Consider the following 26,437-nt stretch of genomic DNA (forward strand, 5'->3'; position numbering starts at 1 on the left):
TCAATCTTATCTCCCTCCCTAATTTAAAATGCCTGTTTCTATACTCATTCTTCCCCTTTCTCTTTTGCAAAGTTTACCTTTTGTAACTTACTCCCTATCTGATCTCGAACCAATCACAAAAGGAGAGAATTAGACTAGATGGCCCTTCTATCTCTAAAAACTGTGCTTCTCTATGATCTGATTGCTTCACCTGTGCTCAATTCAACAAACATTTAGCAAGCAAACTTCTCCTTACAAACATGGATGCTAAGGATAGATATATGAATAACACCATAGTCCCTGCCATAAGGGAGTTTTTAATCTAATGGGGGAAGTGGGTGCCCATGAGAGAGATGAAGCATTACACAAATAGCTATGATGAAGAAAAAAGAGTGCTCTTCACTAGAGTTACTCTAAGAAAATTTGAGAAAAAGAGTCACAGAGACAGAAAGAGGAGGGAAGAGGGAAAAACAGAGATTCCCTTAAATTGGAGAGCTGGAAGGATTTGGGAAAGCTTCATGAAGATGATAGCACCTAAAATGGACTCGAGTATCTCTCCTCACTTGCCCGAGATATAAATCCCTCATTTCTTTCTCTCTCCATCATATCTAATCCCTCTCTCCACCAACTCTTTCCCTTCTGCCTTCAAACATGGACAAATCTCCCCTATCTTGGGAGGAAAAACCCAACAAACACATCATTTTGCCCTGCTGCCTCCTGAGCTATCATCCAGTGTCATTCCTTCCTATTTCCTTCCCTAGCAGCTAGGTGGCACCACAGATAGACAGGAAGACCTGAAATCAAATCCAGAAATCTGGCCTCAGACACCTGTATGACCCTGGGCAAGTCACTTAATCTCTGCCGGTTTTCTCACCTATAAAATGGGCGTCATGACAGCACCTACCTCCCAGGGTTGTTGTGAGGATCAAATGAAGTAATATCTCTAAAGCACTTAGCACAGTGCCTAGTACATAATTGTTATTGCTGTTTGTCCTTCATTCTCTTTTCTTTTCTTTTCTTTTTTCAGGGCAATGAGGGTTAAGTGACTTGCCCAGGGTCACACAGCTAGTAAGTGTCAAGTGTCTGAGGCTGGATTTGAACTCAGGTCCTCCTGAATCCAAGGCCAGTGCTTTATCCACTGCGCCACCTAGCTGCCCCTGTCCTTCATTCTCAAAGAAGTTCATAACATCTGGATGATCTCATGAATTGCAATGAATTGGATTTAAGTGAGGCAGGGCTGTGCAAGGTCATCAACCTCGCTCTCTCCTCTGCATCCGGTGGCAAGATATACATCAGGATGACTAGAGATGGCCCTGGATGTTTGAGGCAATGGAGGTTAAGTGACTTGCCCAGGGTCATACACCTAGTAAATATCCGAGGTGAGATTTGAACTGAGGTCTTCCCAACTTCATGGGCAGCGCTTTATCCACCACACCACTTAGCTGCCCCAATATTAGTCCCTTAATAAATGCTTGTCTTCTTTCTTCCTGTCACTACCAAACTTCTCAAACCATTGCTTTGTATCCACTACTTCTACTTCCTATTTATCCTTTTAATGCCCTGTTACTGATTTCTCCCCCCTCCTCAACTGCTCTCCTGAAATTTTACTTTCAAAAGAAACCAATGACCTCTCGCTCCCCAGATCTAAGGGCCTTTCATCTTCAGTCCTCATTTTCCTTGCCCTTTCTTCAACCATTGACACCACTAACTTCTAAAGATTTCCTCATACTTTGGTGTTTAGAACAAATCCTACTTGTCCATCTACTTCTCTCACTGCTCTTCTTAGCTCCTTTGATGTGAGTATTCCTCAAAGTTGTCCCCAGTCCTCTACCTTCCCTCACTACAAACTCTCCCTTGAAGATGCCATCACCTTCCACAACTCTGAGTATCATCTCATTATAGATGATTTCTAAATCTATAGCCCAAGTTTCTCTCTCTCTCTCTCTCTCTCTCTCTCTCTCTCTCTCTCTCTCTCTCTCTCTCTCTCTCTCTCTCTCTCTCTCTCTCTCCTTTCTCTGTCTCTGTCTCTCCTCTCTCTGTCTCTGTCTCTGTCTCTCTGGCTGTCTCTCTCTCGGTCTCTCTCTCTCTCTCTCCATGTAAGTGCTACATTTCCAGTGGCTTGCTGTATGTCCCACCCTCACTTCACATTTAACATGTATAAAGTTAATTTCATCTTCCACCCTAGGGTAGGCTACGACCAGGCTTTTTTCACATAACAAGGGAGGAAACAGGTCCTTGGAAGTAGATAGAATTTCAAGAGGGAAGTTCCATGGCTGTGTTATCTAAAGGAGTTCAAAGGGGAAGTCCCTTGCCTATACAACAGACAGGATTACAACCCAAGAGAGGTTGGGGGGATGCTGTTGGACAGAAGCCCCCTCCCACAGAGGAAGCTAGAACATAATGGTTTCTTTGTTTCAAGCAGAACAGAAGGCTTTGAACTGGTAACATGCTATCTGAGCCCCTTAGATGCATAAAACTTCCCAAAAGGCAACATGCTTCTCTCACACCGTGTGGATATATACCAGCCAACCAACTACAATTGCAAGCACTATCTCCATGGAAGAAGGAAAGACAAGGGAAGGTGTCCAGCATCAACTGGACCATAACTGAACCAGAACCAGGACTATCCACATGTATTCTTGTTCTGTATTCTATTAACTGTATCCTTACAAGTTAAGTAAATGTATTCTTTTATATCCCTTGTTCATGGCAAGTCAACCATTTGTGCCATCCAGATACCCAGACTTAAGCCTGCTTCACAAGCATCCCATCATACACCCCAAAGAGTTTCCACTCTGACTTTCCTATTGTTAACCACAGCAACATTCTACTTGTCCAACCTGGGATTTGCCTTTGAGTCTTGCCTCCCTCATCAAATTACATGGCAGAGTTACCCCTTGATTTACAGATGAGAAAACTGAGGCCAAGAGTGACTGATTTGCCCAAGATTATATTGACATAGAGAGAATTTGAATCCAGATCCAGGACTGATGCCATAGTCCCATACCCCTCAAATCATCTCTCGGGTCCCTTGGAGGAGTATGGAGAAGTTCCCCTTCTACTTGAACCTTTCCACTCTTAGCACTACTCACATACTGCATCATATTTAGGCTACTTACAAACTCTAATTAATAGACTTCCTCCTTACAGTCACTCCCTCTTACAATCCCTCCTACACTCAATTGTCAGATTAAACATCCTAAAATAGTACCTTCATCATGTCACTACTCAACACCCTTTCCTGGCTCCCCTTAGCCTACAGAATGAAGTCCAAACTCCTTATCCTGGTATCTAATGTCATCCAGAAGCTAATTCCAACCTATCTAGCAGTGTGATGTAGCAACTAAAGAAGTTCATGTGATCTTGGGCTCCACCGAGGGACATAGCTTCCAGGAACACTGAGATGTCAGTACCAGTGTGCTCTGCCCTTATCAGACCCCATCTGAGCGCATTTAAGGACACTGAGAAGCCTGGATAGTGTCCAGAAGAGAGCAACCAGGATGATGAAGATCCTTGAGTCTATGTCACACCAGCATTAATTAAAGGAACCAGGAATATCTAACCTGAAGAAGAGAAGACTCAGGGGAGCCACTATAACTATGTTCCAGTATTTGAAGGACTGTCATATGGAAGAAAGATTAAATTGTTCTGTCAAAGCCCCCGAGGGCAGATCCAGGAGCAAAGGGTGGAAATTGCAAAGAAGCCATTTAGACTTGATGTCAAGGGGAAAAAGTCTCAACAATTAGAGTTATGCAAAAATAGAATTACCTAACTTGAAAGATGGCCGTGAGCTTCCTCTCCTTGGAGGTCTTCCAATAGACACTCTCTAGAGCTGGGTTTCTTAAACTTTTTCCACTCATGGCCCCTTTTCACCTGAGTAATTTTTACATGACCCCAGATATAAAGGTATATAAAATAGGTATACATAACCTTTTACAATTTTTCACAGCCCCCACATTCAGTTACAGTACCCCATATGGGGTCTGGATACACGGTTTAAGAGCTGAGCTCTAGATGACCACTGGGGGCAGCAAGGTGGCCCCATAATGCATAGAGTCCTGGTCCTGGAGTCAGGAAGACCTGAGTTCAAATTTGACCTCAGACACTTACTAGCTATGTGACCCTGGACAAGTCACTTAACCCTGGTTGCCTCAGTTCCTTATCTGTCAAATGAGCTGGAAAAGGAAATGGCAAACCACTTCGGTATCTTTGCTAAGAAAACCCCAAATGGAATCACAGTCAGACATGAATGAAATGTATGAACAACAAAAAGATGACTACTAGTCAGATGTGTCATATTAGAGATTCTTTTCATGTATTGTTTGGACTTGATGGCTACTGAGGTCCCTTCCAACCTTTCAAATTCTGTGATTCTCCTTTTTGAGATTTCTTCCAACTCCAGACATAGCATGCCTCAAACAAGTCTTATATTGTCCCTTCCTTCCTCCATTCCTTACACTATTCCCTTCCTGGAGTGCCTTGTCTACCTCTTTTATATGTTCCCAAATCCTCTCCATTTTTGAGGCCTAGTTCAGGCCCTGACTCCTCCAGGAAGTCTTGCCAGACCACTTTAGTTCACGGTAATCACTTTCTTCTTTCAATGTAGTATTTATGGCAGTATTTCAAAATTATTCATGTACTGACTTGTAACATTTCTTATATTGCTGTCTTGCATTGTTATTTAACTTTTAATATATCTATGCCATGTCTCTCCAACTCAACAATAGAGCTCATTAGAAACAGAAATTTTTCATATCTGACACATGGCACAGTGTGTCTTGCATAGGTCAGGTATTCAATAAACATCGATTCACTGATTGCATTTATATAATTACATCCTCAATACAATATAAGATGAGAGTCATCTTATAACATGCTTTAGAGCCAATTAGGTAGTGCAGTGGCTAGGGCCCCGAATCAGGAAGACTGGAGAATCCAGCATCAGATACTACCTAGCTGTGAGACCTCAACAAATAACTTTCTGCTTTCCTCAATTTTCTCAACTATAAAATGGGTCTCACCTTCCAAGGTTGTTGTGAATACCAAATGAGATAATATTTTAAAGCACTTAGTGGAGTTCCTGGCACATAGTAGGTATTTAATTAATGCTTGTTCCTTTCTCTTTCCCTTAATTTGGGAAAAATTTAATATATACTACAACAAAGTGAAAAACAAATTAAAAATGAGATCAAAACTGGATTCTTTAACACCAATATTTCAAATATACAAAATAAATTGTGCTAAAGGGAATAAAGTATGTACTACTAATTCTATAGACTAAGGACTTCACTTAATAAAACTACTTATGGTATAAAATTTTTAAAACTATAGAAATATATTATATTTCTATAACCACTGAAAAACTGTTGACTACCATTACAGTTCAATACGGCAGACTCAACCACAAATCTAACTCAAGGCATATCTTGATATCCTTCAGTAGTATCTACATTTCATTAAAATTATTAAAATCAAAAATATCATGGAAAATTGAAGCCATCTGACAATTCTCAACCTCAGTTTCCTCATCAGTGTGTCTGATGGAATTCACAACACTTCAAATAACATGATTCACTTGACTATGGAATCAGCACCTTATGCAAGAAGAGATGTTGCATGGAAGAGAGATGAGATTTGTTGTTCTTAACCCCAGAAGACAGAACTTGATGTGATGGATAAAGGTTGCAAAGGGGACTCAAAAAGTGGAATAGTTGCCTTGATAACTGAGCCCCTCACTTAAAATCTTCAAGCAATGACTGGAAGATCATTTGCAAAATAAGACAGAGAGGGGATTCTTGTTAAGATCACAGGTTGGGTTGCATGGCCTCTGAGGTCTCTTCTCTTCCAACTCTGAGACTCTTTAACCATGATTTAAAAGGGGTTGTAGCACCGAAGTCAGGAGGTCTTCTGTCTTGTCTTCTGCTCAGGTTCCCTCCATCTGGCCACTGATCAGGGTTGAAAAGAATATTCTTCCCTAAACCTCACCCCCCAATCCATCCTTCCTGGTCTTCACTAGCTGCAGCTTCTCTAACAGCCAGTAGAATCTTTCTTCTCTCCTGCCACCCCAAAATCCACAGGCATAATGTTTAGAGTTGCCTAGAGTCAAATAACCTAGAAGTGTATAAGGAGGGATTCAAATTCAGATCTTCTCTGCAGTTCAGCACACACAGGTTAATGTGAATACACACAGCTTAAATTTGTTGCAGTTATAAAACTTATGTTACCCATTGATCCAAACATACCAATATTAGAAACATTCCCCAAAGCTGTAATTAATAAAAAATACTGTGTGCCGGGGGCAGCTAGGTGGCCCAGTAGATAAAGCACCAGCCCTGGATTCAGGAGGACTTGAGTTCAAATCCAGTCTCAGACACTTGACACTTACTAGCTGTGTGACCCTGGACAAGTCACTTAACCCTCATTGCCCTGCAAAAAAAAAAATTTTTTTTTAAAAAGTGCTGTGTGCCAAGATGTTTAAAATTGCATTATCTGTAAAAACAAAAACCCAGAAAACACCTCAATGTCCAATGACTAGGGACTGTCTAAACCCACTAGAAGACATCATTGTGGGGCAGCTAGGTGGTGCAGTGGATAAAGCACCAGCCCTGGATTCAGGAGGACCTGAGTTCAAATCCAGCCTCAGACACTTGACACTTACTAGCTGTGTGACCCTGGGCAAGTCACTTAACCCCCATTGCCCCAGAAAAAAAGGAGAAGAAGGAGAAGACATCATTGTGTTGGAAAACTACAGTACCATTAAAATGACAGAGCAACTATTAAGAAATATGGAAAAGACACATGAAGAAATGCAAAGTGAAGAAAGCAAAATTGGAAAAGTAGCAAAAATACTGACTATACAAAAATGTATACACATATATGTGGGCAATATCATATCAATAAAGGAAATTAAAAGGCATAGTTGACAAGCTACTATTATTTTTATATTAATGTATATTTGTATTACCAATAGTCCCAAATCCACATTCAATGATTTCTTACATAAAACTAAGTTCATCATAAAAAGTAACACGTTTTACTACAATATATGAGTATATCAACTCACAAATTGTAAGCTAATATTGCTATAATTACTTGAAGGTTTACAAAGTGCTTTACATATGTTATTTCATTTAATCCTCGCAAGAACCCTATGAGGTAGGGTTCTATTATTATCCCCATTTTTACAAATAAGGAAACTAAGGCTGAAAGGTTAAGTGGTTTAAGTCATACAACTAGGGCATGAGGTAACATTTAAACTAAGATCTTCATGATTCCTACTCTAATCTTCTATTTCCATCTTTTCATACCAGGTCACACTGATGCTTAGAGACTTCCTTTCCTGCTCCCAGTTTGGTTGTTAGAGGAATAAGATTCCACCTTTGTAGGGTAAGGTCAGGAAGGCAGATTCCAGCTGTTCCTAACTAGAAACTAAAGGAGGGTGTTCCTAACTAGAGTTACTGAAAAAAGAAATAGGCTGACTCTTTAACTTGTGGGCTTCCAATAGCTCTGTTAAACCAGAGGCTGAATCTCTTGGGATGCTGCAGAAGGGATGCCGGATGCATGTAAGAGGTTATACTAAATTATCTCTAGGATTCTAAGATGCTCTTTTTTCTCTCTCATCCTTCTCTCTCACAGCTCCTTTAACTGATCCCTGTTGTATTAAATCACGCTAAATATTCTCTCTCCAACAATCCCTGACCCCTTTCTTTCTAGTAATGAGCTATACTCCTAACTGTTATGCTTTTTAACTTTGGCTTGAATTCTTTACCCCTCATTTTCCTGAATTCATTCCATGCTCTCCTCAAACATTTATCACCCACCCTCCTCCTTAGGGTGAGAGGCAGGCTGCTGAACCATACATAGTTAGAATATTTTGATCACTCATCTTACCATAGGCAAGTCACTTTTCCTCTCTGGCCTCAATTTCCTCATCTGTAAAATGAAAGGATAGGGGATAGGGATAAAATGACAAGAAAACTGCATTTTTAAATTGCTTTAGATATTGGGAACTTTATGTTGAATTGAAATCTATCTCTCTCTGATTTTTCCCTCTAAAAGGTAGAATGTCACTGTAGCATAGGCAAAATACAGAGAGAAATGAAGAGAGAAAGAAATAGTGAATCATAAGAAAATTCTCTCCTCTGTTAATATGCCAACAGAAACTTGAAAGCCAGATCTTCATGGAATAAAACTCAGTTCTATTTATTTTTGCTGTTGTTTCATTAAAAAATATAAGGACAAATGAGTATCCATTGTGACACTGTAAAGTATGAAGTACTGTATATGTGTATGCATATGTGTATGTGTATGTGTGTGTGTGTGTGTGTGTGTGTGTGTGTGTGTGTACAGTGGTTGTTGTTCAGTCCTTTCTGCTGTGTTCAATTTTTTGTGGCCCCATTTAGAGTTTTGGGGGGTTTTGTTTGTTTTTTTGCGGGGCAATGAAGGTTAAGTAACTTGCCCAAGGTCACACAGATAATAAGTGTCAAGTGTCTGAAGTAAGGTTTGAACTCAGGTCCTCTTGAATCCAGGGCCGGTGCTATCCATTGTGCCACCTAGCTGTCCAAGATACTGAAGTGGTTTGCCATTTCCTTCTCCAGCTCATTTGACAAATGAGGAAACTGAGGAACACAGGGTTAAGTGACTTGCCCTGTGCTCAAAGCCACACAGCCAGTAAGTGTCTGAGGCCATATTTGAACTCAAGAAGATGAGTCTTCCTGACTGCAGGCCCAGTACTCTATCCATTGTACCACTTACTTGCCCACATGATAATGTAGGGATATCTTAAGTCTTAGTTTGACAATAAAAGTTTGTGTATGTACTATATATTGGTGATAAAATTCCATAATATAACATATAATAGCTAACATAATAGATTATATGTAATAGATTATTATATAATATATAATAGCTGGGGGCAGCTAGGTGGCGCAATGGATAAGGCACTAGCCTTGGATTCAGGAGGACCTGAGTTCAAACCCAGCCTCAGACACTTACTAGCTGTGTGACCCTGGGCAAGTCACTTAAACCCCATTGCCCTGCAAAAAAACAAAAACAAAAACTATATATATATAATAGCTAACATAATAGATTGTCTATACTAGATTATTATATAATATATAATAGCTAAATCTATCTATGACTAGTTAATAGAAGAAGGTTATCTTGGCAGTTGAATTCCCAACTTGCTAGGTTATTTCTTTAATTAGAGGTTGCTGTCTTCATTAGGTAAGCTTTTCGAACTGTTTATAAAGCCTGGCAAAGACAGCTTTATACTTTGACTGGCTCTTATTCCCCAGGCTAATTTTTTAACACCCTAATGAGTACTGGACCATCAAGGTGAGCACAAAAGGATGAGTGCCAGGCATAGTCAATAAATTTACTGATGGTTGACTGACCTTAGCCATATTGATTACACATACACATACACATACCACATACAGTAGAAATTTTAATGCTAAGTGATATCTCAAAATGAACTTTAACTAAAATGTAACTTTTTTCACATTCTATCTTTTGGGATATTTTTCTTTTTCTTTTTTGTTTTTTAGCATAAAGCAAGGTTGAAAAACATTCCCACAGTGAAACAGAAAGCAAAAATCTCTAAATTTCTTCCCAAAAAGAATACCCCCAAAAGCCTGAAAACCTTCCACATGAATTAAAAACTACATTTAGAATCAGAGTTTAATAAAATTGAAAGTAAGAAAAACACTGAATTAATAAATAAAACTAAAAGCTAATTTTATGAAAAAACAACAAAATAGACAAACCATTGGTTAATTTGATCAAAAAAAAAACTACATTCAGTGGTGTTGACTTGGAGTAAACTTTAAGTTAAAACATGTAAGATAATGGCCAGCGATGGTAATTTTTAAGCCTGTCACAGTCAATAAAGAAGAGAAGCAAAGGGGAAGGGTGCCCCCCATTACCAGTAGTTTCGGGAACTGACGTCTGTCCTCTTTCAGATGACAGAAAAATCCACACTATTCAAGAAGTTCTGTCTTTGGATACACAAGCCAACAATGGAGAGGGGTGGAAGGGGGAGCCAGAGGTCTTTCAGTTGGCCCCAGCACGTTAATCAGTTTCAAGCCTGCCACCACTGACAACCAGTGTTTTTTAAGTCTTTATGATTCCTAGGTGTGGATGTAGAGTATAGCATAGTAGCTTTTTACAGAGGTTGAGATCAAGTAATCGGGTTTCTAAGGAGAGCATATTTGCTACTTCATGTCTGACCAAAGAAAGCCCTCGGTGCAACTGTCTGGCTCACAATAATATGCTGTTTGTATACAAAAATGACAAACCAGACCCACCATATGGAAATCATTATTTTCCAGGAGTAGTGAGTTGATTTAGCCACATTCTCATATCCATTCATCCCTGAGATCAATATCACATGTATCTGCAAGATGTCTGACTAGGTTTAATAATAATAAATGGCTCACATTTCTCTAGCATTTTAAGGTTACACACAGCATTTTACATACATTATCTTTTTTAATCCTTACAACAGTCCCATAAGGTAGCTATTATTATGCTCAATTTAGAGATAAGGAAACTAAAGCTCAGAGATAGTTATTTAACCAGGGTCACATAATTTGTAAGCACTGAGGAGAGTCAAACTCAAGCCTTCCTGACTCCAAGTCCAGAACTCCATTCTCTACAGAAGGGGTTCTTAACCTGGGGTCCACACACCCCTAACGAGCCTGTGGGATCAATTTCAGGGGTACCTATCAACCTGGATGGGACAAATGCAACTCTATTTTCACTCACCTTTCATTTCCTTTATGATACTACTTTTTTTAATTTTATGCATTTTAAAACATAGTCCAAGGAGGGGTTCACAGGCTTCATCAGACTACCCAAGGGGTCCAGACACAAGAAAGGCAAAGAACCCATCCCCTACACCAAGCTGCATCTAATAATAGCTGACATTTATACAGCCCTTTAAGGTTTGCAAAATGCTATATATACATTATCTTGTTTGATCCTCACAACAATCCCGTGAGGTCAGTGTTATTATTATAACCATATGACAGATGAGGAAAATTAATCCCAAAGAGGTTAAGTGACTTGGCCACAGTCACAGAGTTAGGAAGAAACTGTGGCATGACTGAAATCCTGGTCTTCCTGATTCCAAGTCTAGCTCACTATCCATTATGCAACCTCACCCTTCTGGGGCTTAAGGGTGTACAAGTATGCCCTCCATTATTAATTGGTTCCACAAAACCAGTAAGCTAGATAAAATGATATTATGTAGTGAAGTTATTTCTATATGAACAATGCTTGAAACAGAGAATCAGCTTAACAGTATTCGATCAGGAACTTATGACTATAGAGGGAGGTTGGGATATAATGTATTAATGGTGCTATCAAAGAATGACACTATTCCGGGTAACCTCATATTGCATATACACATTAAAGGCTATTCATTGGATTGGAAACCATGATAATGGCCTCATTAGCATGGCACTGTAAGTAGCTGAACAAGATATAGCAGAGAAGCAGTTCAAACTCTTTGCTTGAGCATTCTCTCAATCCTCAGGAATAAATGTTTTCAGCCAAGCAGACATATTAGTAATGGTGTTACACACCTGTTATCCCAGCTCCTGGAGAGGCTTAGCCAGGTAGATCTCTTGAGCTCAGTTAGTCCCTATGTTGCCTAAGGAGGGACAATAGTCTCTGCACTTCCAAGCCAGATAGGGAGGCTCGGTCTTTTTGTAAAAATCCTAAGACTCTGTGTGACACAATGGACATGTCAAATTTGCTATGAATCTCACATTCCTTTAAAAGACTTAAGAGAGAAATTGTGTGAGAGAGACTTCTCTTGTAAGGAAATTTTAGAAAGGAAAGATGGAAGCTCATTAAACTAAAGCGGATGCATTAATCTTACTGTACTAACTTCCACCTGTGCGTTTCTATATACCCAACACTATACTTAACCCTGTGAGAAACACAGGATATGGTCTTTGCCTCGAGGTACATACAATCTACTCGGAAGCAAAAGACATAGCCACATGAAACAAGAGCAAACAACAGGAGACTGTATGATTAGGTGTGAAATTGCTTAGGAATGATTCTAAGTGCTTAGGAGTTCAGAGGGAGATAAATGAGGGATAGAGTAGCCAGAGGAAGCTTTATAGAAGAAGTTACCCTCAAACTGGACCCTGGTGATTGCATTAGATTTGACTAATTGATTGATTGAGTAGGTGGAGGGAATGACATTTCAGATGGGAACAACAAAAGCAAACCCCTGGAGACAGGAACTAGAGTGCTATGTTCTTAGGGTCTGAGCCTAAGCAAAGTGGAGAGTGGGTGTTAGCACTTGGAAATAAGATTGCATAGGTAAATTAGGAAAGATTTGGGATATGTTCAATCACTACCTACATGAAAAAATCACACTTCCCATTTGACAATGGACCTTATTTTACTCCTTTCTGTGATAACTTTTTATATATTGCTTTTGCTTTATTAAAAAATCCCACCATCAAAGGAAACATTTCTTTTATGAATTATAACCTAAACAGGGTAACTTGATAGTTTTTGCTAAAAAATAATTATAATGTATTCTTTAAAACTTTTAAAGTAGTAGTGAATAAATCAGGCTTTACATAGTGGTACCTATGTTGAGGGAAACAGCATGCTGTAATTCAGAGTGCAGCAAGGAAGAGAAGACCTGTATTCAAATCTTGTCCCAGTAACAGATATAACCTAACTTTTGATGTATGTTGATACTTTTGTCCTAAATCTAATCACTTTTTATTGTGTTTTTTATTGTATTTTAAGGCCAATTTCCCCTAAGACTCAAGAATAAACATAACCAAAAGCATTTTGCAGAGCAAATACCATTGTAATATAATAAGAGCCTCTAGTGAAGATTGCATCCATCTGTCAAACAATGAGATGGAAAGGAAAACAACAGAATCAGAAATTTAAAGATCTGACTATTCACAACAATACAATGATCCAAGACAATCCCAAAGGCCTATTGATGAAACATACTCTCCATCTCCAAAGAAGGAACTGATATTGATGGAACAGACTGAAGCATGCTATTTTTCACTTTCTTTCATTTTTTTCTTTTGATCATTTCCTTGTACAAAATGACAAATGTGGTAATGTTTTGCATAATGATACATATATAACCCATATCTGATTGTTTGCCGCCTCAGGGAGGGGGGAGGGAAAGGATCGGAAGAATGATAAAGATTGGAACCCAAAACTATAAACAAAAATGTTGATTATTAAAAAAAAAATTTTAAGATCATCTAGACCATCTCTTTCACTTTACAGATGAGGAAACTGAAATCCAGAGAGCAACAGTGACTTCCCCAAGGTCACACAGTTAATGGAAGTGCTCTTTTACTAACACAGGTACAACCTAATAATTTGCTGATAGCCATTAGCCACTATGCAAAATATTACTGTGTGCATACTATACGATGGATTCTGTTTTCTAAAAGAACTAGTTCATAGAATTGGTTGTTTAGTCTAAATCAACATGGGAAAAATAGTCACAGGTACCATGTAACTTGGATATTTCTAGCTATGGAATAGAAATAATCATATAAGCATTTATATCCATGCAAAAAACATAACTTATATTAAAGATTTTTCATTTGAGGAGTCCATCTTAGTGAATATTTTCATGGATTATGGTTATAAAGACTTCAGCTTGCCAAAAAAAAAAAGACCAGCTAATCATTTGACATAAGCTTATAGACCCTTCTTCAGCCTTTCCCTGCAGGAAAGGTTTTCTATGTAAATTTGGGGTTAAAGTAAGCTGTAGGGGTCTACCTTGGAGTCTGAAAGCAGGTCCTAAGGCCATGGGTGTTTGTCACTCAGGCCAAGGGGTCAGGAGTCTCTGGCATATCAGCTGGTTCTGTTCAACTCTGGACAATTCAGGGAAGCTGAGAGAGCCAGAGGAGCCAATCTGATTTCCAATTCTGTCTCTTGAAGAGGTTGCTTAAGTACATAAAGTCAACTAAGAATACTGTGTTTATATAAAGTACCTACATTGCCCTATAAATTGAGAAGACTAATGATTTCCTTCAAGGTTTCCCTAGAGGGGTCCTCAAAATCACTGGAACTGTAGGCTGAGATCCAGGATGATTCAATCAGACTATTATACCTATGACAACCCACTACATAGATCTATTTCCCCTAAACTCTTAATTTAAAAATTATAGTTCTTTAGGTCAGAAAGATGAAGCTCTTCCTAAAGTCCCCTTTTAATGGTTAGCAGATTATGGGGGGGAAATCCACTTGCCAAATTAATTCTAGTAAGCAAAATCCACAAAATACATACACATATATATATGTATATATATATATACACACATATGATTATAGGAGCATAGATTTAGGGCTGGATGGACTTTAAAAGCCATCTCTCATCTACACACTCATTTATGTCAACCTACTAAATTAACTGTCTACAAATGGACCTATAAAGAGAATAGACTGAACTCTTCTAATTCCTCATTCCTTAAGAAGGATTACTTATTAAAGAACAGAATCACTGACATCCTAACAGAGTAACAAAAACACCACTACCAAAGTCCAGAAGTCTCCATGTATTGTCTCCCTTCTATTTGAGACAGGTAAATGTAATATAGGAACCTAAAGAATACCCCTCCAAAATCATTGTTTCTTTGGAAGTCAGGTTATCTTTCTAAAATATTTATAAATGTTTAACCCCAAGGAAATGAATCATCTAAAAGGTCTGATATGTATCCCTGCAGAAATGGGTTTCTGAAGTCTTTTTTTTTTTCAAGTTACGTTCAGTAATTCTAAGTGGAAGTCAGTTCCACTCAGCTTATTTTATTCAATCTATAGCCTTTTTCTGCGAGCAACATTTTACAAAAAAAAAAAAAAGTCTGTCTTTCAGGATATAATTTAAAAAAAAAAACACCTCTATCTTTTGGACTGCAAAGCTATTCTTCCCAGGGGACACTTGTTTCTGGCTTAGAGGCCAAGAGTCTTTGTGTATGCTCCACCTCATCCCACCCCACCCCCCAACAACTGATAGTCCCTAAAAAGGCCCAGTGCCCACTGATGGCCTGTTTTTCCTCTGAAGAAAATAGAAATAGTCCAGCAAATGACAGAGGCGTGGATCCAGGCAGTCTATTCTGATGCTTGTTCACTCTTTGGGACTATTACTGCAGTATATTTAAACAGAAGTGTATCAGAGGAAGCAAACTTGATGGCCGGCTTCACACACACCAACATTTGACTGATTCCTCTGGATGGACTGGAGCTGCATATATTAGATTATGGCACTACTTTTAAGTGAAATAAACGCCCGTTGTTTTCCCTTTAATCTCTCACTGCCCATCTTCTTCTACCCATTCACCCCCTCCCCCTTCGCTGCCTCTCTCTCCCAGGAACGATAGCGAGAACCACTTTCAAAGTGACTAGTGAGTTATGTCCACGCACTCCTCCATCATTAGCCCCCACATGGGCAGACGGTGCTTCTCACTCTGAGTCGACCTAACGGACATGGGGAGCTACGCTCATCACAGCCCAAGGCCGGAGTCAGATCACTTTAAAATCCAACGCCCGATCCCAAGGGGGAACTTTCGAAATCCCTTCCAGAGGTTAGAGAAGCACCTGCTCTGGAGCTCCCATCCCCCATCACCCCCAGAACAGGAGCCCAGCATCTTCAGGAAAGCTAACCCTGGGGCATTCCGAGGTCCTCAACCTGCAAGGCAGACTCAAGTGAGGCCACTAAGGAAGCAGCTTTCTCATTCACCATCCCACCACACTGGAGGTTTCTAACCTCTATGCCGCAGCAGCACCCCGCCGCGTTTGTTCCCCCCCCCCCTCCCCCGGCTCATTAAAAGAATATTGTGCACCTTAGTCGTAGAAAAAGTTTCCAACCCTCAAAACCCACCCGGGTACTCCCCCCACCTCTCTCAGGTCCACACAACCCCCCCGGGTCCTGTCCCACCCCTGCCCCCGCGGGTGGTTTGCATAGCTTTCCCTTCGTATCTACCTTGTGGGGTGCCCGGAGCAATCGGTGAATCCCAGCTAGTTGGGTAACGAGGGCGATGTCCTCCCGGAAAGTGTACAGCGGAGGCCGGCTAGGCTCGGGAAAGTTGGTGCTGTTGAAAGGGTCGGTATCATCTAGGAACTGCACCCTGCAGACAAGCGTAGCCATGATGTATCCATGCAAGAAGCTGAGCCGGGCCAGGAGGAGGCAAGCCCCCCTAAGTTAGAATAGCCCCAAGGGCACAGGGTCGGTCCGTCCAGGCCCCCAGCGCTGCCCCAAAGTCCCCAGCGCTCGGCGGGCAGCTCGGGGACGTGCCGCCGCCTTCCCCCGCTTCCCGCCCGGGCTCAGGCTCGGGCTCTGCAGCCGCCGCAGCAGAAGCCGGACTCGCAGCGCTAAAAGAAAGGCACGGACTGGCGGAGGAGTCCCCTCCTCCCGCCAGCTCCTGCCGCCGCTCCAGACTCCACGAGTCCAGGACTGGGGGCGGGAGCGGGGGAGGGGCGAGCTGCCCTTTTCTCTCTCGGGGCACCCGAGGCGGCGGCGGCGGCCGCTGCTGGTCGGGCGTGGGGTGCACGGGGTGGTCCCGACCTGGGTGAGAGGGGCAGAAGGACAGCGAAAGGAGAAGAGGGAGAAAGAGCAGCGGCGGGAGCAGCAGCGGGGGCGGCGGCGAGCCCGCAATCCACTGCACCAAAATGGGAAACCCAGGCTCTGACCAGGCTGCCTGGTGAAAGAAAAGCCCCAAGCCTGGCTGGAGCCGGTCCCACGGAGCCCGAGCTCCAAAGACAGGCTCGCCGACGCCCTCCAGTGGGCCCGCGGAGCCCGCCTGGCTGCCCGCCAGCCGGACTGCCCGGCTCGGCCCCCCGCTAACCGAGCAAGGCAGCGAGTGGGGCCTGAGCGCCTACTACGCGCCGAGTCCTGTGTGGCACACAAAGCAAGCGCTGGGGACCCGGGAAAGCCTTGTCCTTGAGAGCTTCACTGAAGTCCCATCATTCTGGGGTCTGCCTGCCCCATCCTGGGAAAGAGGAGCTGGGGTAGCGGGGAAAGAACCCAGTTAGAAATTTGTAAACTGAAGTCCGTTCGTTCCAGGCTGATAAACTCAGGGCTGCAAACGTCTCCCGGACTACAAGAGCGACCAGGCGGGAGGGGCCGCTTCCAGGTGAGGGGCAGTAGGCATGGGGCCTGAAAGGAATGGCAGAGTCAATTTAAAGGAGGTCAGATTGGAACTGAGCGGAGGACGATGGAAAGGTGGAAATCCCTTCTTTCCCGGAGGAGTCAGAGGGATTTTTGTGGGAGAGATACTCCAGGAGCACTACATTTCATCTCAGGTCAACCTTTGTGCCTCCCTGCTTTTGTGTTGGTCTATTGCCCCACTGATCTCCCGGGTGTGACAGGGCCACTCCCTGATCATGGAGAAGCAGGATGCAAGATCCTGGCTCCTCGTGTTCTCTCTTCCCCTACTTGTAACGGATTTTGCCCTTCACTCTGTCCTCCACACTCCGACTAAAGCAAAGTATTCCACTGATTTGTCCTGGTCTTCAGGGATCCCTCCTGGGAAGGGAAGGGAGGGTCTAGTCTCAGGTCCTCACCCTCTGGGACCATACACTCCCTTTAAGGTTAGGTGATAGTGATTAGTGACATTTTCAGAGGTATTTGCATTTTAATAGCTAGATCTGTCAGCCTTGGTGGCCCAAAGAACCAATTCTAGTAATCAATTAGAGGTACTTCTACAGTCACATAGAAGATTTGGGGGTAGGAAGCCTATGCAGCACCCCTATATAGTTAGCTGTCTACTCTTCCTATTTGCTTCATATCCACCCATCACCATACCCACCCTATTATTCTGCTCTGCTCCCTTACCCCTGCTGTAGCCTGGGAATATTGTGTGAACACAGGCTATGAACCATGTGTGAGCCCTGTTCCACGGAGAGGTTATAATGTCTCCTCTGTCCTAAACCCATTTTTTCCTCTCTTCCCATCTTCTCCTCTCCTCAGGTAAGCAGAAAGCTGGCTCTCCTCAGGATCTTACCTATTGCCTAAAGCTAACCACATCCCCTGTTTCTCCCATTCCCCATAGCTCAATATAAGAGACCCATTGAACTGCTCTTTGTTCCTCATTGATCCACATCTGCTCTGAGCTTCTCACCGCTTAAAATTTATTCAAATTGTCAGCACTTTTGGTTATACTTCTCTTCCTCTACATCTCAAGATTCATTATCACCTCCCCAAATGACCTCCACTCTCATCTTTTTCCTCTCTATCAGCAGGATGAACATTTGACTTATGACCAGTAGGCTGAACATTTGGTGGTGAATTCTTTGGCCATGGCAATACTGGAAACAAAGCAAGATATAAAATGGCCCTGAGTCATGTGCAGCTTTCTACTTTTTTTTTTTTTTGGTGAGGCAATTGGGGTTAAGTGATTTGCCTAGGGTCACACAGCTAGTAAGTGTTCAGTGTCTGAGGCCGGATTTGAACTCAGGTCCTCCTGACTCCAGGGCTGGTGCTCTATCCACTACACCACCTAGCTGCCCCAGCTTTCTACTTCTACAATGACAGAGTGGGAGATAAGAGGCCAAGAAGCTAAGGATCATCACAAGTTTTAGATAATCTATAAATATTAACTTAGCTGGACTCTGGATGTGAGATATTTGGCCAATAAGGAAAGGGACAGTAGACCTGAGTTCAAAGCTAACCTCAGACACTTGACAATGACCCAACCCTGGGCAAGACTAAACCCTATTCATCTCAGTTTCCTCAACTGTTAAAAGGAGATAATAACAGCACCTATCTTACAGGGTTACTGTGAGGACCAAATAAGATAATATTTGTAAAGTGCCTAGGATGATGCTTGGTACATAATAGCTACTTAATAAATGCTCCCCAATAAGCAGATGTAATGGAAGAAAATAATTGGTTCAATCTTGACTTTCTCACTATAAATAAGAAGCAAGAAGCAAGAAGGACGGCGTCCAGCTTCTCTTTGGAGAAGCAAATAAGAGAATCGGTGGGGTCAATATTATTGTACATACAAAGTCAACAGAAAACATTTCATGGGACTTTTTGTATCCCTTATCGCAATGTTTATGATAAATATTTGCAAAAAATAAAAGGCCACCTTGAAATAATTGCAGCTTATCCATCAATCTCTGTTGCAGAAAATATAGGGAAATTCCTTTAAGTACTCAGTAAAATCCTCCAAAGTGAGTGAATAATTATGTTTTGATACTCAGTTACTCAGTGATTTGAATGCAGAGCCATAAAAAAGGCAAAGGTGGCAACAATGTGTTAGAAAGAAAGATGGTTAAGTAGTAAGGAGAACAAAGAGCTCCCCCACCCCCAACTCCTCCAAACAGATCTAGAAAACATCCCACACAGAATCCTGATAGGGAAATCCAAGGAAAAAAAACACAAGTCATTTTTCTAGCTCAGAGCATCAAAAGGAGATAGGGAGTTCTTTAGCCAATGGGAACTCCCTAAAAATTAGAAAGGACAAAAATAAAAATAAAAAAGAAGCTAATGATTCCGTGAGACAACAAGAAAAAAAAGTCAAAAGACTGAAAATATAGAAGGAAATATAAGATATCTCAAAGCAAAAAACCAACAAACATGAAAAACAGATTAAAAAGAAAAAAAATAAATAAGAATCACTTGACTACTTGAAAGTCATGACGCCCCCCCCCAAAAGCGTAGAACTCGGGGCAGCTAGGTGGCACAGTGGATAGAGCACCAGCCCTGGAGTCAGGAGTACCTGAGTTCAAATCTGGCCTCAGACATTTGACACTTACTAGCTGTGTGACCCTGGGCAAGTCACTTAACCCCAATTGCCTCACCAAAAAAAAAAAAAACCATAGAACTCATTTCAAGAAATATTAAAACAAAACTGCTTAAATCTCTTAGCATTTCAGCACCCAGGGACAAAATAGGACAGAGTGTGCACCAGGACAAGAGGAGGTCCCAGACCTATACAAGGCATCACTATCTCAGGCAAGGTATAGGATGCCAAATAGCAGCTTTGTCACTCAGTACCCAGTTTCAGGTCAAAGATCCAAAATGTACTGAAAAAAAGACTATGACCAAGGTTAGCTTTATGGGGTGAAGAGGAGATGAGTCCTGGACTGTATATAGAAAGAGGAGCATATTAAAAAGCTAATAGCAGCAGAGTGGCTCAGACCCCCAGAACAGAACTTGGTCTCAGTTCCAACTTCTAGCTCATTCACAGGTCTACAAAAGAATAATAAAGACAGGAATACCATATCAAAAGGAAGGTTAAAGTTTTGTCTTTCTGAAGCATCAGAGCTTCCCACCAGGCAGATAGTGGCTGAGTCCATTACCCAGGTAAGAAACTTGTAGATCTCAGCTGGGGGCCTGGGGAGGAGGGGATAACAATCAGACTTTGGCCTGAATCAGACCATTTTGAGAACACTAAAAGCTTAGTGGTCCCTAGCTTGAACTACCCCTGAGATCATGGAATAACATAACATTCAATATCCCAAGAAAGCAAAACCAGGACCAATCTAGACCTTAACTCCAGAAGTGCACAGAACCCAAACCTAACAATGTCCAAAGTCAGGAAGCAAGCAAACACACAAAAATCCTACCAGAGGAAAAAGCTATTATGATGACAGGAACATTCAAGACACAAACTCAGAAGATGATGACACCAAAACATCTACAAACAAAGCCCCAAAGGAGAAAAAAACTTGGACACAAATTTAATTAGAATTCCTGGAAGCAAGAGTGTTTTTAAGAGTTTAAAGTGTTTTTATAAATGAAATGATAATATTAGAAGTAAAATTGGAAAAGAAATGATAGCTATGGAAGAAAGAATTGGAAAGGAAGTTAACCACTTGGCATAAGAGGTACAAAACCTTGCCCAAGCCACAAATTCCCTGAAAATTAGAATGGACCAAATAAAAAAGCTAATGATTCCATGAAAAGAGAAATATTAAAATAAATTCTAAATACTAATAAACATAGGACAAACATAAGATATCATAGCAAAAACAACATACTGAAAAATGGATTGAGGAGAAAAAAATTAAGAATCATTGGACTACATGAAAGTTATAACAAAAAAATCACATTTAAAGAAGTCTTGAAAGAAAACTGAATCTCAGAATCAGAGGACAAAGTAGAAATTGAAAGAAGCTCCCAAATAAAAACTCCCCAGAGTTTTCCAAAATCCAGAGTTTCTAGGTAAAAGAAAAAAATACTATAAGCAGTTAGGAAAAAGGATTTAAGGACTGAGGAGCCACAATCAGGATCACACACTTAATCCCTAACCCTCTCTTTATAAAGAAGAAGATAGGAAAAGTAAAGAAATGGGGTGAAAATTTAAATGTTTTGATCTTCTCTTTTGGCCCTTCACTCCTCACACAACCATGAAATGAATCAGTTTATTAAATTTTTTTCTTTCCTTTTGACTCTCCCTTTTATTATCTGCCCTCCAAAAATGAAATTTATTTTGTTCATGACTATTTCCTACTTCTTAAACCCCTCTCTTCTCCTTAATTGGTCTCTAGGGCCTTGGTCTAAAGTGTGTGAGATAGGTAGGATGTAACAGAGACTTGGGTCAGGCCAGGTATTGGATCAAAAGACTAAGAGACTTGTTCATTGTACAATCCTTAAAAATATAAAACCAAAAATGTTTACCTAATCCTGCTCTCTCTTCTAGCTCTCCTCTCTTTCTCTCCTTTTGCTGCCATATTCCTTGAATAAGGTATATGCACTTAGTCACAGATTTCCAGGATGACCTCCTTTAACCTGCTACCAGTTTATTAAGCAAGGTGTCTCTAATGCATATTAAAATTATTCAAGATTCCTTAGCAGTTGAAACAACAGAGATAACCTCATTCAATTGTCTCCCAATCGTTAATATCGTATGAGGCATGACAGGGAAACATGATCATTGAAGGTGTTTGCCTTTGTTATGGAGGAGATCCATTGAAGTCCAAGTGGCAAAGCAATTATAAATTGCAGTGTCTTCTAAACATTCCTTTTGTTGGTGGCATTGTGCTGATTCTGTCAAATCCAGGAACCCTGCATAATGTCCTAGACAGGATCTATAAAGGCCAAAGAGTTTGGCCAAACTATCTACACAGGAAGAACAAAAAACCAATGAGTGAGGAATATATATTGTCCAAACAATGCTATGCAGTTGAATGTTTCATCTAGAGAGTTTTTCCTTCAGTACATATTTATTTGTATATCTGGAGCATACGGGGTGTTCAGGAGGACCAGTACATCTGATAGGAGAGCTTGCTGAACCCTTTTCAGGGCTGCTTATCCACCTTTGGTGTCCATGTGTCACCCAACTCTCACCTGTGGCCCCAAGAAGCTAAGGGGGAAGCTAGGTGGAGCAGTGGATAAAGCACTGACCTTGGATTCAGGAGGACCTGAGTTCAAATCCAGCCTCAGACACTTGACACTTACTGGCTGTGTGACCCTGGGCAAGTCACTTAACCCTCATTGCCCCACCAAAAAAAAAAAGAAGCTATACCTAAAGCACACATAGCAGCCAGACCCTGGTAAAAACCACATAGGCAGATGGGGTAAACCAAGTTGAGGATTACTGACAGGCCTCAAACCTGTCCATGAATTAGGGAATTCCTACCCCAAACTTATGAAGACATCACCCAGCAGAATAGGCAGATGAGACTAATTTGTTCTAATGACCCTGAAGGCAGCTGAAGCAGGCTCTGTGGAGCCTGTCAAAGATAACAAGGTCTTCCACTGGACTCTGGGCTATCACCAGTCCTCTTGATTTTTGCCTTGTCACTGGACTCCGATAACCCTGGAAGAGAATGAAGCTGATGACTTTGTGCAACTGTGACTCACTTAAATCCAATTCACTTGAGAGTCAAGATATCACCCCATGATGTCACTGGTCCTCTTCTAAAACAAAGAACTAACAACAACTATAACTTGTATATCTATTCTATCGATAGTATATTTATCTATCTATAGATATTTGGATATCCATACTGTATACCTATAATATATATGTACACACATACACATATATGTATGTATATGTACATATACATATATATATATAGGATAGACACCAATTGGACAATGAATTGGGCTGAAAAATCCTTTCGTTAACCCAATCTTCTCCATGAAACAAAGACCCACCTTTATAATAATACTACAGTACCAGGATTATTGTATAACTTCAAGTCATGGAACATAACAGTCTCTAAAGAATTACAATTTAAGTTTAATTCAGAGGTCAATGGAGTGGTGTGCTGTGATGTTGAGCAGCTGCAACATGTAACAAGCAACCACAGAGGAAGCATTAAGTTAAGGAAATCCTCAAAGATATGTATGAAAGAATAAAGAGAGGCTGGTCATGTGTGAAAAGTGAGAGATGACTAATGGCATCCATTGGTATGCTGGCAATATTATAAAAATGGGAAAAGGAATTCACCAGAACGTTGAGCACATTCCCTGTAATGAATTTATGGAAAGATGTGGAAAAGAGGATGTGCAGGCATGGATGGATTTCAATTTGTGTGAATGGAGGTGAGGTCTACCTTGATGAGATCACAGATCTAGGGGCAGCTAGGTGGTGCAGTGGATAGAGCACAGGCCCTGGAGTCAGGAGGACCTGAGTTCAAATCCGGCCTCAGACACTTAACACTTACTAGCTATGTGACCTTAGGCAAGTCACTTAACCCCAATTGCCTCACTTAAAAAAAAAAGAGAGGTCACAGATCTATTTAAGTATTTTCCTCTCCATCCCATTCCTGATCAACTTCAGCATCCACACTGTTGACTCAAAATATAACTTGAACTCATAATTGTGCCTTCCCTTCCCTAACTGATTATTTCCTTTCAACATTATCCACTAGCAGAAAAAATTAAAATTTTAAAAATTAAAAATTAAATTTTAAAGAATGTTTTAAAAATATTATCCACTAAAAGGCCATGCTCATCCTCTGAGATTTAAAACTTGACACTCTCTTTCAATGTTATATCTTCCAATTCTCTACACCCAGAACCTCAATATACATCACCTATACTATGTCCCTCTCTCTAGCTACACCCTGGACTCCTTTACTCTGAATGACATTGTGGTTCCTTTATTGCTTCTCTCTTCTCTACCTTATATGTTCTCAACCCTTTTGTTATTCCACTGAGATAACAATGCTTCATCCTGGGTTACCTCTGCTGTCTCCCCAAGGACCCACGAATGATAAATAGCCGTGCAGAAATTTGAACTCAGGTTCCACGTCTCCAAATCGAGTGCCTCGCCAATTCAAAATGCTGTTCCCCCTCTTCACCTCAACATGTCACTGACACTAAATCTATTAACTCATTCTGTGTTCTAGATTCAAAAGGAGTTTATCCTCTAAAATTAGACCTTTTATATTCTGGGATCTTTTCTGCTTTCATCCCTTGTTCCTATACTCATCTGTTTCTTTTCAGTCTCTTTCTTAGCTCAGTCTTGAATCGGTTTTTTTCCCCTTCTTTTCAGCTGTGCAGGTGTCCCCTCTTAAACCACTCGAAAAAAGTTCTTATCCTACCAAGAATAAAGAGAGAAGGAACAAGAATAAAAATACACACAAAAGAAAGTTGAGACCCACCTAGAGCTGGAGAGATTATAGCGAGAGTGGTTTCCTAGTGGGTTACACCAGTTTCTGGAAGCCACAGAGTCTTAGAGCCAGTGCTGACCTAGGTTTTGTGTGTTGCATCCCTATTCAAAATGCCTCTTTCTGTCTCTAAACTGGATTGGGTTGAGGGAACAGGAGACACTGAGTAGCCTTTTCCACACCCTCACCTGCCTCTATAACTATGTTCATCACATCTGAAGGCAGAGCCATGAAGACAAACCCAGGCAATGGACCCCAGATAATCTACCATCTTTGTTTGTTTGTTTGGGTGGGGCAATGAGGGTTAAGTGACTTGCCCAGGGTCACACAGCTAGCAAGTGTCAAGTGTCTGAGGCTGGATTTGAACTCAGGCCCTCCTGAATCCAGGGTCGTTGCTTTATCCACTGTGCCATCTAGCTGCCCCCGAATCTGCCTTCTTTAGCCAATGCCTGACCTGAATTGAATCCCTCTCTCACCCGACCCACAACACAGACTTCAAGCTAAGACCCTGCAGCCCAATTAAGAAGATAGGGTAAAGAGAAACAAGCTTAAGGGGTGAGAAATAGTCACGAACAAAATAAACTTCATCTTTGGAGGGCAGATCGCAAAAGGGGGATTAAAAGGAAAGAAAAAATATATAAAACAGTGATTTCATAGCTGGGTGAAGATGCAGAAGAGAAGGTTCAGAACTACATTATAAATTATTCATGTTTACTGCATTTCTTTTCTTTCTCTATTGTCTCCTTTGTAAAGGGATAAAGAAAAGAAAAATTATGAAGATATAATAGAGAAAAAAACACAATCATCACTATGAATGTGAATAAGATAAACTCCTCCCAAAAGACAGGAGGATACTATATGCCAGGTACTCTGCTAAGTGCTTTATAGATATTATCTCAATTTGGGGAAGAATTAATTCTGAAACAGACTCCAATAATGTTGTTTACAAGAAATACATTTGAGGGTGGAAGGGAAGTAGAGAGGGAGGGATGAAATCTGAAACTGAAAACTTTTTTAATGTCAAAAAATTGTTTTAACATGTAATTGGGGGAGTAAAATATTATTTTAAAAAAGAAATGCACTTGAAACATAAAGATTCATGTGAAATTAAAATGAAGGATCAGAGTAGAATTTATTATACCTCAGCTGAATCATTAAAAAACAACCAAGAATGGCAATCTCAGACAAGGCAACAGTGAAAAGACATAGTTAAAGGGAAATTACATAATGCCTACAGGCACCATAGATAATGAAATTATAGTAATAATATATATATACATACATACACACACATGCACACATGCATAAACACATGTGCGCGCGCGCACACGCACACACTGAATGGCAAAATATCTCAGTACTGAAGGATCATAGTAGAAATTTCAAACTGAAAGGTACTTTAGAGGTCAAGTCCAACTCCTTTGTTTTACACATGAGGAAACTAACAGAAATTTCCTCAAACCAATTAATAATTATTAAGTGCCTACTATGTGCCAGGAATTGTGCTAATCGCTGTCACACAGTGTCTGAGGTAGAATTTGAACCCAGGTCTTCCTGACTGGTAAATCCAGCACTCTACTACACAACACAGCCTTTTACTAAACTATAAACAATGAAATCTCGTTGACTCATTTCTCATTGTGCTCATTACAGACCTTTAAAAAAAATTAACAAGAATATAAAAGAAATTAAGAACCTCGAGAAGAGTCAGATATGACAAATTTCCGAGGATTACTGAATGGGAATCAAAAGCTATATACAAGTTTTTCATCTGTGACTGACATCCTTATAAAAGCTGGAACTATACTAAGGCATAAAAAAATTCTCACCAAAAAGTACAACAAATTAGAAATATCAACATATCATTGACTTACCA

The 26,437-nt window shown here is 40.7% G+C and overlaps 1 protein-coding gene across 5 annotated transcripts in view; it reads right to left on the bottom strand.

Moving 5' to 3' along the window:
- The window catches only part of FHOD3 (formin homology 2 domain containing 3), a 712,282-nt gene extending 695,618 nt beyond the window's left edge, over positions 1 to 16,664 (bottom strand). For 2 of the 5 annotated variants that reach the window (XM_043977896.1, XM_043977898.1), the window contains exon 1: positions 15,971 to 16,664. In XM_043977896.1, coding sequence (XP_043833831.1) covers positions 15,971 to 16,135 — 165 coding nt within the window. In that variant the 5' untranslated portion in view covers positions 16,136 to 16,664. The remainder of the gene's footprint in view (positions 1 to 15,970) is intronic. The other 3 variants (XM_043977897.1, XM_043977899.1, XM_043977900.1) reach the window with 3 other exon arrangements.
- Between the last annotated feature and the right edge of the window lie 9,773 nt (positions 16,665 to 26,437).

This window comes from Dromiciops gliroides, chromosome 1 (genome assembly GCF_019393635.1).
Source record: "Dromiciops gliroides isolate mDroGli1 chromosome 1, mDroGli1.pri, whole genome shotgun sequence".
Lineage (NCBI taxonomy): Eukaryota > Metazoa > Chordata > Mammalia > Microbiotheria > Microbiotheriidae > Dromiciops > Dromiciops gliroides.